At 39.6% G+C, this 14,702-nt stretch overlaps 1 protein-coding gene across 16 annotated transcripts in view; it reads right to left on the reverse strand.

Annotated features, from left to right (window-relative positions):
* Positions 1-14,702, reverse strand: part of EML1 (EMAP like 1) — a 130,491-nt gene that overhangs the window by 13,558 nt on the left and 102,231 nt on the right. For all 16 annotated transcript variants that reach the window (XM_037393538.1, XM_037393527.1, XM_037393531.1 and 13 more), the window contains 9 exons: positions 13,328-13,477; positions 11,748-11,817; positions 9,899-10,009; positions 7,486-7,581; positions 6,813-6,947; positions 5,215-5,314; positions 2,922-3,076; positions 1,638-1,763; positions 1,245-1,376 (listed from right to left, as the gene is read on the reverse strand). In XM_037393538.1, the coding sequence (XP_037249435.1) occupies positions 1,245-1,376; positions 1,638-1,763; positions 2,922-3,076; positions 5,215-5,314; positions 6,813-6,947; positions 7,486-7,581; positions 9,899-10,009; positions 11,748-11,817; positions 13,328-13,477 (1,075 nt within the window). The remainder of the gene's footprint in view (positions 1-1,244; positions 1,377-1,637; positions 1,764-2,921; positions 3,077-5,214; positions 5,315-6,812; positions 6,948-7,485; positions 7,582-9,898; positions 10,010-11,747; positions 11,818-13,327; positions 13,478-14,702) is intronic.

The following is a 14,702-nucleotide window of genomic DNA, read 5'->3' on the forward strand; positions in this document are numbered from 1 at the left end:
CTACAAGAGGCAGTTTGGCAAATGCTGCTCTGCTAAGCCTGCTTCAACCTGATGCAACAGCACCCGCTTACTGCAGACGCATTGTATTCAAGAAGGCTCATCGATACTGGCTTTAACTTAAAGTGTTATGTAGGCCTGAGAATGAATAATCCCGTTTATGAAAAAAGTTGCAGAATTAAGATTTTCAAAACTTCATGTAGGCTAATGAAGGATTATTTACTATATCACACAGAAAACTCTTTAGTCAGCTATATAAAACCCTGTATGTTACTGGCTACAATCTGATTTGCAAACCTGGGTATTTGATGTATCACTACACTGGGTGCTGTCTTTTTTTTCCTGAAGTAATTTTTGAACTTTTCCACTGTACAGAGGGCAGATTAAAAGACAGAGAAATAACCTGGTTATCATGATCAGTACATATATCCAAAAAAGTGTAGTCACATACCTATTAAAAACATGTAAACAGCAGACTGTTTGGAAAAAATGGGATAGTGGCATCACAAAAGAGAGAGACAAAAGCATCACCACTGTCTCCAGGAGACAAGTCAATGCCTTCTTACGGATAAACAACTAGAAGAATGATCAGGTGTCCAAAAAATGTACTCTAAAAATCAGTTCCTAGTGATGCATGTAGTAATGGAGATCACATGCCCCCACAAAGCTGCTGGGAATCTGCAGACGCACAACTGGGTGCCTAAGTGCAGCATAAAACTGAGCCTCCGCTCAGCACTCCTTCAGCACCCAAACACCAAGTTCCACACCAGAGGCAGGCAGAGAAATACTAAAACCCACATTCATTTATTTGTGAGCAGGATGTGTAAAAATACTAAGAAATTATAGAAAATAAATCAAGATGGCCAAAAAATGTCACCAAGAAAAATTGGAGTTCTGGCTATCATGCTCAGGATAGCGGTAGTAGTAGTAATCCTGATCAGAACTACTTTTAAATGATAAATATTTCTTAGATTTTTCTTTGTGGTTCTCTTCCTAGTATAAAAAAATATAAATATCAGCAGCACTGTACATTTCTATACGATACAGCATATAGAGTCATATAACCTAGGGCTTAAAATTCTTGTTTTTAAGAGGTTTATGGCCATTTTCAGAAAGACAAATTTTACTACTCTCTCATTTTTTCCCTCAAGTTAATACTTTAAGATAGTTTACTCAATAATCTTATGGAATACCCAAATTATTTGAGAAGTTCTACAAGAGTAGAGCTGTGTTAAATAAATTTATACCTCTATAGTCTTGTTCCAGATAGGATGATGAGTGGTAGCATCCCAGAGAGTAATGTGTTTGTCATGTCCGCAAGTGAAGAACTGAGGTTTAGAGGAATGGACTGCAAGTCCCCAGAGCTCATCAGTGTGACCCTACACAAGCAGAAATGTTTCTTGACAAGAAGGACCGTACCATCAAAACTAAACATGCTTAAACAGGATTAAAATGACCAAACTATATATTAAGGCATTAATAATGCACTGGCTTAGATAGAGGCAAAATTATTATGTTATTTATTGCCAAAAGTACTGTGATAATAAAGCAAACACATGCATATTTTTGAAACTTAACTTTAAGCAATACCGCCACTGCTATTACAGACTTTAAAATGTTCTTGTAAGGCAACAGCTTACCTGGGTAATTGGGAAAAAATCTCCTGATAGCGTGCCCTGTAGGACGAAGTTTCTGGTGGTTCCTATTAATACAACATCCCCTTTCCCCTCTGCTACTGTTCTTATCGGACCAAACTGCTCTGGAATCTGTGGTCATAACAAACAGATAGATGAGTCAGACAGTTTGACAAGTGTTGCTATTTTTAAAGACACAGGGCCTAGAGAATGCATTTTAATAAATGTTGCACAGAGAAGAAATGAAATGGTTGAATACATATGTCACGCTTTCGAAAGTTTGTAACAACTTGCATCAGTTCAGTAACTGTCTTTATAACACTACAAGAAAAGACACTGTTAAGTACGGGAACACTCTGTCTGTACAGATAAACCAAGTATTTCATCAAACAGAAAGGTTCCTTTGTGCTGTGTTAACTTGATTCTATTTTAAACGCATCCTGTGATACCAGACTAAGCATTTCTACTCACAGATAGTGTCAGGCTTTGTATCACTAGTACTTTCTTGCAAGGAATGTTTCTTTAATTGCAGCCTAGGTTCTGAAAGAGCCAGCGCAAATCTCCAATAAAAAGTTTAAGGCATGATAGAAAAGTCTTAAAAAATAACAAGTAATACCACTGTATGAACAAATAGGATAAAAAGAACAAGCACGTACCTTGTGCTGTGTTAAACACAGAAATACCAAAACAGACACTATTCCAGATGCAACATTTAATAATATACAGTAGAGTTGAAAGCCTTCCTCAGAGTTTCATGCTGATTGTTCTCTTAGATTTAGTGTGTAAATAGTGATGTAGTTGTGTCCAAACAAATTCTGCTTTAATCTTTTAAGTTCCTACATAGCAACTGAAGTAATTTTGGGGATTTCAAAACACACAATGCTAACCAAGAAATTAATGAAAAAAAATGGAAGTGCTAAAACCCCCAGAAAATCCTCACATCATTTTGCAAAAGAGGATAGTGCAAAACCATTTAAATATTGTAATACTCTGATGTGAAAAATTATCTCACATTGTTAATCGCAAAGAAAGGAATAAATAATATGAAGAGGTACGAATGCAGGATTTGTTTTCCAGTTACCATAGACCTTATAAAGGGAATAGTATGTTAACTAATAGGCTATCACAGGAATGACCTGATGACTGAAATGATACTGCATTTTACCATTTATTTGCTTTCCCACCGAATACACATCCATAAGAAAAAAAAATGATTTAAAAAGCTCTATTCAGAAGACAGCTAAAATTTCATTTTGAGTAGCTGAGTAATTTCAAGATAGGTGATATCACCTCTGTTTTGTGAAGTTTTTGGTAATTTCCATTCCAAGATATCAGCTTTCGGTCCTTTCCACCTCCAGATACTAATGTGCCATCTCGCAGCATACACAGCGCAAATATTCCACCCTCATGTGCCCCTTGAACTGCGTGGCTTATTCTGTTGGTACCTGGGTAGAAGGAGAAAAGACATTACTACTGAAATACTCAGCTTAATAGCTCCTTTTCCCCCATATTGTTTCCTCTGTTTCTCTACTACCTGTCAAGGATTATATCGAAACAACGATAATGGCAGGCATGGAGTGTGGCACCAAGATGCACAGACCCACATTCCCCCCATCTCAAAACTGAAAAGTATGCATACTTGCTCAGTCTAGTTCAAACATGAAGTAAAATAGGTTAATTTAAACCGTTCACGGAGGTTTAAGCTAAACTGTTTGACATCGCATTTGACCTGCAGTAGCACTATGCACCTCATCAATAAAGAAATCTCAACCCAGTCACTAGTTATCCTCCAATGATATTCCACAGCCTCCAGACACCGAACCTGCACCAAAACCCAACTAAGCTCGAGGTCTTTGTACGTCTGGCAGAAGCTGTTGAATCACTCTCCAGAAGAGCTTGTACTTCTTTATTGATGAACTTGGCTTGTTCAAGTACCTTCTTAGACTCGTAACACCTTCAAAACCAACTACATTAGATTAAGTCTCTCTAATTTGATGCACCATTACTATTACGAAGCATAAAGAAATGATTGCTAGTGATTCTGCTACTGAAACGTGCACCTGACATCAAAGCTTGGCTAACTTTCTGTTTAGCACAAGCAAGGGGCCGATTCAAGTTAGGAAGAAACAACGCCTTTTCCTTTATAAACCCCACTTGCTTCTATCCACATCTGTGGATATGTGTCCGTTACAAGTGATTTCTGTTAAGGGAAGTTTTTGCTAAGGATACTCTGACCTGGTGGAAGCAGCCCTCACTTGAACATAGAGCTCTGAGTCAAAAGTACTGCAGACACAGAAAGCACGCTGTAGTGCAGAAAAAGATGAACAGCATTTTTGCCCAACCTAAAAGAACCGGCAGAGCTGAGAAGACCTTGCAGCACACAAAGAATTCTCTTTCATTTCTGGGATAAAGGGCAGAAGCGGCTACTTGTGGTTGAGGCAGAAGTCAGAGTACTGGCATGAAGGCAATGCCCTGACCCCACCGTGCCAGCAACTGCCACCACCTCCCCAGTCTGGTGGCAGCCCAAAACAACCACCAACAACTGGGAGGTGAGACTACGCAATTCCTAAACTCTGGTTGGAAGGAAAAGTGTTCAAGTGTCTTGCTTTAAACTGTCATAGGGAAAAGAAAAGGGAAATAAAAGAGGAGCTGAGTTAGAAACACCATACCCATCCCTTCCCTCAACGTATCGGTCAAAAGCACAAGGAAACAACTGACTGATAGTCCTTGGGCGAAAAAAAGTCTACAAAACCCAGCTCAATAAGGCTCAGCTGTGTAACTGATTCACTGCGTTGCTTCCCAGATCTTACATCCTTCATCTATCTTGGGAGAAGGCACTGAGTAAATAAGAAGCAGCTGTCATCCACATCCCTTCTTCCTTTACTAATAAGGCCTCCTTTAGGGGATTCTCCTTATTCCTATGCATGGCATCTCACACACTAAATAAATGTTTAGGATGTTGCTGCTGTTTGCCTTCCGGCAGGCATTGCCTTCTGCTGCCTAAAAAAAAAAAATATTTTTTAAAAAAATCTCTTTTCTTACTAGAAAATGCTTTTTAAGAAGTTTGTCCTATCCATCTGTTCTTGTGAAATAAAGCTGAGGAATTCAATTAAATCTGCATATATTTAAGCTTGACTTCCTAGGACAACAAATAAAGCTATTTGTTGTCTTTTTTAAAGTGTATGTCAATAGGCATAATTTTCGCAAACACTGCAGAGTGGCAGTATAGGAGACTGGAGATTATCAATTACATCAAAAGTGTTTCTTACTATGACACTGATTCAGGAAAAGAACTTTTCCTGCTATTTCTTAGGTCAGTAAAAGCTATATTTGCTGGCATAGCTCTGTGATTCAGCATTTGACCATACGGAACACATTCTGTAGAATTTTGTGCTCAAGTGGTCAGGCATATATGTTCTTCAGGTGCTCATAGAGGAGAATCCAGACATAAATCTGCTGGATTGGTCTTGGGAAAGAACTCAAGATAAACAAAATTTATTATCCTTAAAGCGAGGCTACACTCACGTAAAAATTCACAGTCTTGTGTATTAAAATTTTACTACTAACTTCAAGCTTGTCTTACCTTTTCCCCAAACCAAAATGTTTCCACTTGAGTCTCCTGTAATAGTATCACCATTTTCAGAAAAGGTCACACACAGGACAAACTTTGGCTTCTCTTGTTTCTGCACGGTTATGAAAAATACACACTCACAGCAACACACAACCCATTCATTTGAACTGTATACATTTGAGTCATCTAGTTTAGTCTTACACAGCTCTATTATTACTTAAAGATCTACAACAGGAGTTAAACACATTCCTACGGTCTAAACAGTTAATCTGTGCAAGGGCAAAAGCTGAGGTTGGTGGCCCAGTCCTGCACCCTTTCATTACACGTTGCAGACAGAGCGAGGGAGGTAGCTGCTGGGTTTGGACACAAGACCAGGAATGCTCCGAGATAAACCGAATCCCCCAACTCCCGCAAACCCCAAAGGCCTTAAGCATTTAGAAATGGCCAAAGATGCAAACAAGCTTTATTACTGTAATTTTTAACTCCAGAGTTTCTAGGGGGAAAATATTTGCAGAGAGTTTGGCTGTAGTGTAAGAACTCAGAAACCGTCTCTTAGAAGAATCCTGACCTTCAGCAAGGGAAATGTTGCTTTGAGACCCTGCATTTCAGAGACTGACAGCAACAAAACAGTGAAATAAGGGGACAAAACAATTCACTAGCTAGTAGCTTCTAAGGACGTTATTTACAATGTTTGCGGACTACCAGCCTCTTTCTCCCTGAACTAAGAACCATTCTCAACTAGGATCACCACGTTCTTCCACCTGCCACTACCATCGAGAATAATAGAGCCCTAACAGAGGCAGAAATGTGCCCAGGTAGCTTAGTAGTTAAAAATGAATGAAAAAATAAAATGTAGCAACATTTAAATGCATTATCTCAGCATCTCCTCCTGATTTCACACAAAGTATATTAATTGACATTGCAAAATAGCTGGTTTGGCTCTACCGGCGGGCCAGGACTCCCCAGGAAGTTACCTCAGCCCTGATGGAGTTAATCAGCAGGGGCCACAAACATCCCTCATTTGTGCATGTAACTGCTGCCCAGCTCAGTTTATATTTAAGAACAAAACCCAATCAAGGCCTCGAAATCAAAATTATATTTACCAAGTAGTGGCCAGATCAATCTGTATTTGGATAACGTGTGTATGTATCTGAGCAGAACAGAGGAAAATGGAAGAATATTCATATTCAGATAATTTATGGAGTTTTCCAAGTCTTTCCTCTGACAGTAAAAAAAACCCAGCATATACCACTCACTCTATTTTTTTGTAACCTGAGGTAAGCATAGAGAGTATTAGGGTAATAGTTTTGTTTTTTTTTTTTTTGGGGGGGGGGGGCGGGGGGAAGCATAGCATAAAGAATACAGGAAAAAGGATGCGAGGAAAAAAATGGTAATAGCAATTCCAAATTTCATTGGGGAAATTTTACCCATGGAAAAGTTCTCTCTTTTATAAGGTAGCCATAACACGAATGCTACCTCAGCTTCCACAAAATTTCAAGTTTAATAATGATCAGTTGTTTTGATTTACACGTTCAAACCTTACTAACCCTTACTTCTGTAAGACTGTACCATTACTACAAACACAGAATGAAGGAAATATTTTATTTTACCTCAAATAATCCTTGCTTTTTAATAAGGGAATTCCCTTCTAGTGTCCAAAAATAAAGGTGTGATTTTCCACAAGTAACTATGATATTTGTATCAGTAGGGTGAAAATCTGCAGCAAATACAGCCTCATTAGAGCACTTGGAAGGAAAAAAAAACACAAACATTGTATCAAAATCTAATATTCCAAGAAAATAAAACAATATTAAATGGTTGTCCATTTAGATAAACTGATAAGTTGATAACTCCTGATATAAGAAAAATTCTGAGCTATTCATTTATTACTGTAGTCTAGAATACTTTGATAGAATACTTAGAAGTCAAAAGATTTTATGTTTTTGTAAGTACATATCAAAAGTTATCCTTCAAATCCATGCCAGATAATGAGAAAATCTACAGAAAAGAGTAGTTAAGACATTTTGTTTCTGCACATGCTCTTATCATTGCCGCCTAGACTTTTCAATAAGTTCTGGAATGGCAACAGCAGAATTTTTTTTTTAAAAAAAAATCTACTGGGATAATCTCAACAGAGAGAAAATATTCACTTTCTTCATGTTCTTTCATGTTTTATGTGAAAGTGTTTAAAAGGCACAGGAGGTTAAATATAGAATGACATTTTATGACAAGAAATCCAGATCTACATACAAGAAACTAGTACAAAATATCTTATTGCAACACCTTGACATCTGCCAGCTTTTCTTCTTTCTGCCAGTCCCACACAGAAAGCACATGGTCGTTTGAGTCATCCACGGAGCAGAGGCTACTTCCTCCGTTCTGAGGCAAAACATGGAAAATATTAATGCATCGCTCAGCCAACAGGAAAACACATAAATACACATTTAAAACAAATACCCCTGTATAGGTGAAAATATTTATACAAATTTACACTAACTGTTATACTTCTAGTTATCCCATAAATCTCCATGAAATATAATAATTTATCAGGCCATTGAAAAATAGGTCTAAAAAGGAATCTAGAAGAGGAACTCTTGCAAACTTGGACTTCATCAGGAATGAGTTATAAGTTTCCTTCTTTGCAATGTAAACCAATTACTTCTTCTCAGACCTGCTATGGACACAGGGAACTTTACTCTTCATATAGGAATAATGGATCAGAGATCAGAATCAGGGAATGTACTAAGAAATAAGAAAACAACTTATTCCTAGCAAGTCCTTTTTACAGTTATGGCTTCTATCAGTAGTTCCAATCTGAATGACCCCAATTCCTTTAGTCTTTCTTCTATCAGTAGTTCCAATCTGAATGACCCCAATTCCTTTACTCTTTCTTCATGTATCATGTTTCTCCAGCTGGTACCCATTTTCCTGATATGTGAATCCAAAGACTGGATGAGGAACTCCGGACCGAGACTCTACCTGAATTGAGTGGGGCTGACCAACACCGGTCTCACTAGTGATGGGAACTCCCATACAAAAGACCATCAGATCTTTTTCCAAACAGCAGCTATCTGCAAGGTACTTTTTGGACCATTTCCCCCCATTTCTCTGGTGTTCATTCCTAGCTGTGTTGTCTACAGTGGAATAAATCATCAAGTAATCACTAATTGATTTCCAACCCAGTCAAATGTGACTTTTGTATCCTGTTGCTCCTGGCATCAGCTACGTCAGCTTTGACTGCAGATGAGCTTGCTGGAACAGACTGAGCCTGTGGTCACACTGGCATTCCCTCAGCAGCAACGCTGACACACACCGTCCTTCCTCTGCCACCCATGGCACAGCTGTTTGTTGCTGCCTCGCGAGCTGAGCCACCACCACAGTTTGGGCTATCACGGAGTAAGCCTGGTTGGGGAACAGATCGATTTTTGGGGGGAAAAGACAACCCAAACAAACTCTGCTTAATTTTGTTTATATGCGAGGTTGTTGGTTGTATTCCTGACTCATCAGGCCCCTAATACACATCTCAGACACAGCTACAAAAAGAACTGTGCCAAGGCAAGGCGAGCGGTGGGAGGGAGACACGCCTGGGTAGCCTGAAGAGGGGGCTGCCCAAAACCAGATAAGCAGTACTGCTACGGGATGGGGAGGGATGCTCAAACAGGCCAAGCTATGACTGAAATCACAGCACAAGGCAAACGTATGAAATGCTTTCTCCTGGCATCTGCCAATACTGATCCTCCATTATTAAGTGCCTATTTCTTCCTCCAGGGAGACACTGATAGAGTATTTGCTTGTTACTCCTTTTTATTTGTCCTTCAAAGGTGATTTTGAACTGCCTTGGCTTTCACCTTTGTATTAACTAGCTCTCCCAACTCACTTGTCTCTTTTCTACTTTCTATGAAATATTGTCATCAAGAGATTTCAAGTGTTTGTGGCAACTTTCACTAGGCAACATGTTGCATAGGGAACACACCATTTAGCCCCTGCCTTCCTAAAAATGCTGTGGAGACAACCAGACACCACCACAGACACCACTTATGGATCCTTCTGTACACGGAGGGTTCCTAGACTTGTGTGCCAGGTTGCAGACTCATTTTTTATATGAGACTTGAAAGCTGCCTACGTCACCTTTTTTTACCTCCCTGACAGACTACAGTTCAAAGGGTGGTGCCAAGAGGCTAACAACAGGATTCTAATTCTTTACAATCCTTAAACCGTATGTCTTTGCTGCTTTCAAGCAAAAGATTTTGATTCTCCTATGGGAGCTCGCGTTTTTTAAATCCAGAGTCAGTGGTACAGGCCATTGTCAAGGTCTTTCATCAGCCGTTCTTAGGCACAGTTAGGGCGTTAAAAGGTGGAGAGTAACTTTCTTAAGTAGGGAGAAACACAATGGGATGATTAAAGAGCAGTGAGGATACCAAAATTTCAAGAACACAAGTGCTACTGCAACTGCTTGTGCCTGAATAAATCAATTGCACCTTCTGGTAAGAATGAGCTAGATCTCTGAGACTGCCGAGATACCACTAACTTCCACAGTGATGTAAACTGTTGGAAACAACTGGGTTGCAAGCTTTCCTCCTCTAAAGAGAAAGCTGAGAGAACAGACAGCTTGGGAGTTTGTTTTGGTCAAGGATGCTTAACTTGAAAAACTTCAAAGACCTGCTCAGCAAATATTCTTAATATTTACTTTACTTACAGATTTAGAAAAAGCAATGCAAGTGACAGCCCGGTCAAAAAACCCCATCCCGATGACATGCAGCGTATTCAGAGTTACAGAGTCCCAGACACGCACGTGTGGGGGCAATTGCTATAAAACAGACAGAGAAAAAGCAGCTGAAAGAATGATAGCACAAAACCGTCAGGATTTAAAAAAAATGAGAATGCATTTAAAAAACCCCACCATTTTATCCCAATTTAAGGTTGAAAATTATCAGGACTTCTCTAGAGTCACCCTTGTAAGCAGAGATACGCTACGGATGGCTTGCTGATTGCTGTGGCTGGGACCAGTGCCTGGGACTGATGCTCTGGAGCGCAAAACATGCCAGGTCTCAGGGACGTAACGGGCACGGACAAATTCTTCATCAAGTGAAAATTGTTGATGGCCTTGGGACGTGGAACTTACTGGTAGGTCTGGGATCATCAGTTTAAACAGAAGCAATCGAGGTAATTCTGGTCCACGCCAAACAGCAAGTGCAAAAAGAGGCTTAAGCATCTCCAACGTGCCGTAACAACGGCCGTGGAGGACAATGCACCTTCGCGCTCTGCTCGACAGCTGCGATCAGAACTGCTAAAGGGCTTTTAGTACGGAAAACTCCCGGTACGCGGGGCGGCCCGGGGCCAGCCGCCTGCGGCAGCGACGCGCTGCCCACGCACCGTCCCGCCCGCCGGGGGCGGCAGCAGTGCCGCGGGGTGCCGCCAGGGGGCGCCGGCAGGACGCAGCAGCCCTGGCCCCTTCAGCTGCACGCACGGCTTTGTCACCGTAGCAGGGAAAAACGGCAAAAGCCACCCTTGCCCAGGAGTAGTGAAATTGCCCTTTAACGTAAATAAACGTATAGGGGAAAAAAATATCAAGCCCACCCCAGTACCTCAGTTAGATAAATAGCTTTCATATAAGCTTACCTATATAGCACATCCCCTCTCTGGCACAGACATCAAACTTTCAGATTTTCTTTCACAAGTACAATGGTAATGACTTGTATTTATGAAGTTAAAAAATAAATACCAGAGATATCTCCAATACACAAGAAAAATTAATAGTTTATGTTACTCAACTAAATTATCTTCATTCAAACCTTGTATTTCATAACTGGGGGTTTGCTGTCCTTATCTACTTGAAGTAGTTAGTGTATTGATAATCCATTTTTAACCTAAAATTCTTCTTTGACGTCTACTAAAAATTTTGCAGTAGTGTGGCTGTGACATCAGCTGCATACTCTGCTGAGTAACTTTTTCTTCATGCTTTCCCTGCCCCTGCTTGTACCCATTCTTTCTCACTTGTGTTAGATCTTCGAAGCAATGTTCATCTCACTTGCTCAAATAAATTCCTAGCCTACAGCTAAGCTTTACGGTAATATGGATAATAATAGAGAGAAAAATATTCTTGCCTAGATGATGGCAAGAGTAAGAATTTATTTTTTTCAGCAAACAAAGCCGTTCGTATTTGTACTTCGGGTCTGGTAGCTGTGGTCAGAAATGAAGTTGTATACTGTACAATTTAATCTCTGCTGGTTCTCCTCCTTTTCCCCACATCCATCCACCCTCTCAGGTCTCCTTTGTAGCCTCATCCTTCCATGTCTCTTCTGCAGACCAGCTCCAAGTTCACCTTCAGTCTGTGTAAGTAACGGAATCAGAAACCACCGACCAGCCTTGCTAATGGAACTGAGTAACTTCAATAGCGTGCAATAGGTACCCTCAAATTAAGTTTCCCATTCAGTCCTAAAATGTAAGAGCAATTTGACTGCAACATGAAAAGAATATAGAGTGTATCTTAATAATGTATTCTTATGAAATATAAGCAACTATACGTCAGCAAAGGGGTCACTCACTTTTCCATCCTTGGATGTCCCTGCAACTTGACCTGTTGCTATAGTGATCCTATCAGGATGGACAGCCAGGCTAAAAAGAGAACAGGAACAGAGGCCAAACTTAAAGCCACTTATTACCTACTTCATCTAACTTTTACATCAGCTTGTAACAAATAGCCCTATTTTAGACATATCAAGCACATTGCACACATGTAAACATTTTAGAAATATAAAGACAGAACAGACAAAACCTTTTTCATGCTCCTCAGAAAAATCTTCCTCCCTTGTGAACAAGGCTGCAATTTGCTTAACTCCCAGTAACTCAAAGCATGTATCAAACAAGCGCCAGTCTTGCTCACGTGGGAATTCACCTCACCTAAGTTCAAATGACTGCAATGTATAAGGAGTTTGCAGTTGAGCCAGTTCCCGAACTTCAGTTATTTCTAACCAGAAGTTGCAGAGATGTGCTCAGTACAGGTAATGACAGTCCTCCAGAGCAAAGAGCTGTATCCACTCAAACATTGCTCTTCAGACTGCATTGACCAGATATTCAGTGACTTTTACAGGGAGATACCAACTTCAATACTTTTCAAAAGGCAAAAAAGCTTCTTTAGTAAGTAAGAACAGGTTACAGAAATCTGGAATGTTGATTCTAAAATTAAACCTGAGATTTTTAAAAAACACGATCAATGTTAACTAATGTCTCTAAGAACCTAAAATTCATATTGAAGCTTGGAGTACAGTCTATTTTTGCCCTAAATCCTCTCAATTCTTTTTTTCACTGCAGTTGCTTTGCATACAGTTCTAGGGGCCAAGTGCCCTGCAAAATGAACTGTGGCAGTAATTCATTCAGCTTTACAATGCAGAAATGTACCTTCTTTCTAATAAGCCTGAAAGCTTTGAAATACCTAGAGTCAGAAAATTTGAAAGAAAAAAATGAGATGGGACAGGCCCAAGTTAAAAATCTCCTTGTAAAACAACTAGATTATACAAATAATTCAGCTTTAGGAAACATGCTCACAGTGCACCCAGATTTGGTTATCGGGTTTATTTTTGGCTTTGAGGGACAACAGGTGTTCATAAAAGTTAAGCTAAAGGGATGTCAAACTCATTTCATATGTTAGGACCTATCAGATAATTCAGGTGCTCTTCAGCTACACTCCGCAAGCAGATACCATCAAGATAAACCATATGTTTATTCAGATTTCAATGTAACGACAGTGATATTTCCCGATGCCTAGGTTCCTCAACACAGCTAAATCACTTTGAAGCACAAGCTGGCATGCTTGCATGGCAGCAGACACACGAGGCTGCTCAGGACTAGTTTACACGCTATCTGCTGTGATGCAGACATGCCTGAAGACTACCAGGAGGATGGCAGATGACATTAAAACTTCTTTGTTGGTTAGACTGAGCCTAAAGGACCTGCACCTGGCACCCAGACCCAGGTGAAGATGAGTAATTTGATCCTTCTTAAAAAGGAGAGGAATCTAATGAAGAAGTGAATGTTAAATCATCCTAAAAACAGAGTAATGAAAATCAGGAGATCTATCCCAAATACTGTTTTATGAAGAAAAAAGAAGGAGGTTTAGGTGACTTACCACTTCACATCATCATTATGACCAGTGTAATGTCTCTGAAGTTGCTCTTCAACATTGAACAACACAACTACAGATGCGATGAAATACACAGTTTCGCCCGTCGGAAGAAGATAAAGATTACTGCGACAGTCCCGACCCCTATACCCATAGCTAGCACGCCAGTCAAGCTGCAATAACATTATCTACCAATGAAGAATGTTAAAAAATAAGGAAAACCAAAATGGATTCACTGCCCCTGTATTTCCTGAAGCCTGCATCTCTTGGCTTGAGCACAGCTTTATCACTTGATAGCCTTCAGAACTCCCTCCCGTACCACAGTGAAGAGAGCTAAAGCATTGCACAGGCTGTGAGCTACTGAAAACCTACGCATCCTGCAGAAAAGACAGGGTAAAGAATACAGGAATTTGTAGACTTACTATCCCTTTAGTATCCTGAGGATTTGCTAAATGCCAGACTAAGGCAAGATTAATTTTGTCCCAAGTGTATTTACTATTTACATTGCTTGACTAATTAAAATAAAAATTTAGACTTGATGGAAACGCTAATAAGTCATTCAGTACATCTCCCTGCATTACATTAGGATTGATTGCATTACCCCGTGTGCAGGTTGATTGATTTCATTATTCTGTGCATTACCAGCCAGATGGATACGAAACCATAAAAGGGTTACATCATCCGTTTCAATTCATTTTTATAGTATTTAAAAGGCAGTGGCCCAGATTCTGATGCTAGTCATATCAACGCTAACCTAAAATTAATCCAATGAAATAACTGGAATTAATCCAGAAATAATCTCATTTAGACCAAATGTTAATTCTGCCAAATTATGTAGTTTTTTCTTCTGCAGAGTCATCAGGGACTACAACTATTTTGGCTATCCTTTTTTATGGGAACAGAGAAAAACAGCATTAGCAAAATCCTGGCAAAACCAAACTGCATTCTAATTCAGTCAATATGGAGAAACTGGCTGTGATAAATACATGGAGAGGTTCTGAAACCCCAGTTATATGATACTAAAAAGATACTTGTGCACTATTCTCTTATGGTCAATGATAAGCTAGTAAAACAAAAATACTCACGTTAACATAACCCAAGAAGGAAGGTCAACAGCTATATTATTTAAATTCCTATTTTAGAAGTAACAGCTTGCTGATTTTTTCTAATAAATGCAATAGCAGCAGTGGTGCATACCCAACCATCAAAATGCGCATGCAAAAATGTAGCTTTTGGACTCCCAAACTAAAATATTTCAGCTGAAGTTCCTTCAAGTTTCAGATATTAATATCTGAAGACATGAAAACAACCAACATCTTCAACCTACAAAGCATTTGCTATCAATTTTGATTATGTCTGTAAAGGTTAAGAGTTGCTACTC

The sequence above is a fragment of the Falco rusticolus genome, chromosome 7 (genome assembly GCF_015220075.1).
Source record: "Falco rusticolus isolate bFalRus1 chromosome 7, bFalRus1.pri, whole genome shotgun sequence".
Classification (NCBI taxonomy): Eukaryota; Metazoa; Chordata; class Aves; order Falconiformes; family Falconidae; genus Falco; species Falco rusticolus.